Source organism: Grammomys surdaster, unplaced genomic scaffold (genome assembly GCF_004785775.1).
Source record: "Grammomys surdaster isolate TR1022 unplaced genomic scaffold, NIH_TR_1.0 315414, whole genome shotgun sequence".
Classification (NCBI taxonomy): Eukaryota; Metazoa; Chordata; class Mammalia; order Rodentia; family Muridae; genus Grammomys; species Grammomys surdaster.
The window spans coordinates 1-3,781 of record NW_021626578.1 but is presented as its reverse complement, the minus strand read 5'-3'; the positions used below and the strand labels follow the sequence as shown (position 1 = coordinate 3,781).

General features: G+C 44.0%; 1 protein-coding gene across 1 annotated transcript; it reads left to right on the top strand.

Moving 5' to 3' along the window:
• The first annotated feature begins 67 nt into the window (after positions 1–67).
• LOC114616321 (pyrethroid hydrolase Ces2a-like) lies at positions 68–2,884 on the top strand. The gene is made up of 4 exons (XM_028761818.1): positions 68–384; positions 1,559–1,697; positions 2,381–2,514; positions 2,596–2,884. Exons 1-4 carry the CDS (start codon positions 116–118, stop codon positions 2,882–2,884), a joined length of 831 nt encoding a protein of 276 aa, XP_028617651.1. The 5' UTR covers positions 68–115.
• The last annotated feature ends 897 nt before the right edge of the window (positions 2,885–3,781 follow it).

The following is a 3,781-nucleotide window of genomic DNA, read 5'->3' as shown; positions in this document are numbered from 1 at the left end:
TGTCAGTTTGCAAGAAGGTAAGTGGACAAGGTGTCTGTCCCTAGGTGATCCAGTAGCTTCATTTCCACAACCTGCTCCAGAACTGAGACCACCCAGCTTACCTCCTCCATGTATCATGGTGATGACAAGGGAGAAATTCCCAATTGTGGTGACAGCTAATGACATCTCTCTACTTACAGGCCAGGACTCAGCCAGTCCCATCAGGAATACACACACAGGCCAGGTGAGAGGCAGCTTTGTCCACATGAGGGACACTAAAGCTGGTGTCCATACCTTCCTGGGAATTCCCTTTGCCAAGCCTCCTGTAGGACCACTGCGCTTTGCACCTCCTGAGGACCCTGAGCCATGGAGTGGTATAAGGGATGCAACCTCAGAGCCGGCCATGTAAGTTCTGAGATCTAGGGGACTTTAAGCCTGTGATCTAGGCCAAAGTGAAGTACTTCCTCCACCTTAGCTTTATAGTAACTTTCTGCCTGTGCTGAGGGGCATCTCCTTTGCATGGTTCTGACAAATGTGCTAAGGATTATAGTAGAGAAATGCTGCAAGCCTGCTGGATCAGAGCTTGTTACCTGTAGGGAGTTAGTTGAAGATACTGCAGTAAGGAGCAGAGACTGCGCCCATTCTTCACTGTCCCTGTGATCATTCACTGTACCTGTATCATTCACTAAGGAAAAATACACATGCTTCCAACTGGAGACTATGTGGAACAAGGAGGTACCTTATTGGCACTTTGAAGCTAACTGAAGAACGCCTTACTATCCTATAAAATGGTATTGTCCATTTATTCCTATAGTTGCTATGTGGGGACAGTATCCCTTGACCCAAGTATCTCTGTTTTGTTTCTGTTGCTGTGATAACATATCCTTAGAGTGAATTATTGAAGACATATTTTATTATAGCTGACAGTTCAAACATATAATCAAACTTAGGTAGGAACTCACAGAGGCAGAACTTTTAAGAAACCTGATTGTATCACCTCCATAATGAGGAATAGAGTTTAAAGTTCACAGGCATGCCTACTAACCTTCACTTACCTTCCCCATTCTTATACAACTGAACAGACCCTTCCTAGGGAATGGTGCCTCCTACCATGGTCAGGTATTCCTATTGCAAAGAACATTATCAACATAACTTTCCACTGGCATGCTGATCTCCCAACAGGATCAAGACAATCTCTTAGTAAGATTCTTTTCCCAGGTGACTAGAGTATGTCAAGTCAACAATCAAATCTAACCACCACACCCAGATTTAGATTTTATATATATAAGGATTGAATGTTGAAACAGAAAGTGTATAATTTTCAGTGAAGCTGTTATAAGTCTCCACAAAGTAGTCCCCAGAATATAGCTATGTATGGCGAGGCCTCCATGAAAAAATTTGTCTCTATTTCCATTTGCACAGGACTGGTGGCCTGTACTGGGGTAGGGACCTTAGAGAAGAATGATGTTAGCAAGCTATCATGGAAAGCAGCAGCTATGAGTGCCTAAGAGAAAATTCAGACTAAGAAATAGATTTGACCACCACATACATTGGAATTCCTGCATTCCATTTTTACTAGGTGTCTGCAGACTGATATGATGAATTCAGAGGAAATGAAAGAGATGAAGCTGACCTTGAGTCCCATCCCTATGTCTGAGGACTGCCTGTATCTCAACGTCTACACACCAGCCCATGCCCATGAGGGCTCTAACCTGCCTGTGAGTGTCAGGATATGGCCATTGGGAACAGGTCATTTATTTCTGTGGCAGATAGGAAGGAACAAAATAATTCTGAGCTTCACTGTAGTTTAGATCCTGATTAGTAGTCTTACCTTATTGAGATCAAGAAGGGCATGTCAGCACATGGTAAGCTGCTTAAATGTGTGTGTGTGTGTGTGTGTGTGTGTGTGTATGTGTGTGTGTGATTCAGAGTTCTGGGGCTCTGGGAGGTAAGATGGTCTAGTTATTAGATTAAATCAGGAATTCTATCAGTTTGGCACACCAACTCAGGATGATGCACAATGACCGACTATTGACATTATCCAAATTTCAAGCAACAAGATATCCCTGCCAGTGGGATTTCAAGTCCTTTCTGATTAGCAATCAGAAAAGTCACCTAGGAAGACACTCCATTGTTTTTCTACTTAGATGAGTCTGAGAATAACAATGACTTTAATTTAGATCTGGAGTCTAATCGATGCTGAGATTTTCTGTTGGGAAAGCAGGAATGGAAACATGCTCACAGGCCTAAAGCTCCTCTTCTGTGGCTAACTTCCTGAGATCCTGAGAAGATCTGTTTGTAGGTCGACTTGCACAGAACAAAGTAGTTGATAACCTGGTGGGGAGTCTTGATGAGCTTGGGTTGTGTGTGGGCCTCCTGGCATCTGAGTTGCTGTCTCCAGGTGATGGTGTGGATCCACGGTGGTGGACTGACTGTAGGATGGGCTTCTGTGAATGATGGATCCACACTGGCAGCTACTGAGGAAATAGTAGTTGTCTCCATCCAGTATCGCTTGGGTATCCTTGGCTTCTTCAGGTAAGCCTGGCACTGGGCTGGGTAATGGGGACTAAGTAGTACATGGGCAGCCATGCAATTCTTCTTCCTGCTACTTCTCAGCACTGGAGACCAGCATGCCAGAGGCAACTGGGGATACCTGGATCAAGTGGCAGCCCTACGCTGGGTGCAGAAAAATATCGCTTACTTTGGAGGCAACCGTGACAGGGTCACTATATTTGGCGTCTCAGCAGGAGGCACAAGTGTGTCATCCCATGTTGTGTCTCCAATGTCCCAAGGACTCTTTCATGGAGCCATTATGCAGAGTGGAGTGGTCCTGCTGCCTGACCTCATTTCTGACACTTCTGAGGGGATCTACAAGGTAAGTGCCCTCAAGAACACCAGCCCCTAGAATGCTACCTCAGTCACTGCCTATTGAGATCTGGTATCCATTTAAGTGAATTTTATGTTTGTTGAGCATGTTATATGATAGCAAAACTCTATCCATTGCTTCTGTCATTGACAAAAACACTTATGCTTGGTTTGCCAGTTGCTTTCTTATTGTTGTGATAAATGTGATTACCAAAAGTTCCTTGGGGAAGAGAAGGTTTATTTCAGCTCACATCTTATGTCCTATCTTGAGGAAATTATGCACTCAGGCATGAACCTGGAGGCCAGAAATTAATCAGAGGCAAAGGAGCAATAAGATTACTGGCTTGTTACCTGTGGTTTCCTAAATTTGCCCTCTTATACAACCCAGAACACTTGCTCATGGGTAGCACTGCATACAGTGAGGTGGGCTCTTCTGCATCAGTCATTTCTCAGAAAAAACGCCCAAATTTGCCTATGGACCAATCTGATAGAGGAAATTTTTTCAGCTGAACTTCCTCTGTCCAGATGATCATGGATTGAGTTGAGTTGAGAAAAAGAAATCTAACAAGAACACATGAATTTATGGAAGGGGCCAGATGATAAAAATATTTCCTGTGCAATTGTGAGGTTCCAAGTTTAAATCCTCTGAGTCCTTACAAAGCTGATGGTGGCAATTAGTGTCAGAAATGCCAGTGTTCCTATGGCAGTGTAGAAAACAAAGACAGAAGACTCCTGGGAGGTGATAGGCCAGCTAAGCTGGTGTAGACAAATGCAAACAAGGGATATCATGACATGTAACAGCTGAGACTGTGCTCTGACCTTTATGGGCAAAATGTGGTACACCATAACTATTGTCACCTGTGAGTAACATACACACACACACACACACTGAGAGAGAGAGAGAGAGAGAGAGAGAGAGAGAGAGAGAGAGAGAGAG

Excerpts from the sequence above, each read along its gene's own strand:
- LOC114616321 (XM_028761818.1), top strand. The coding sequence starts at position 116 with ATGGTGATGACAAGGGAGAAATTCCCAATTGTGGTGACAGCTAATGAC. Across the intron at positions 385-1,558 it reads GCAACCTCAGAGCCGGCCAT|GTGTCTGCAGACTGATATGA; the intron begins GTAAGTTCTGAG and ends CATTTTTACTAG. Across the intron at positions 2,515-2,595 it reads GGTATCCTTGGCTTCTTCAG|CACTGGAGACCAGCATGCCA; the intron begins GTAAGCCTGGCA and ends GCTACTTCTCAG.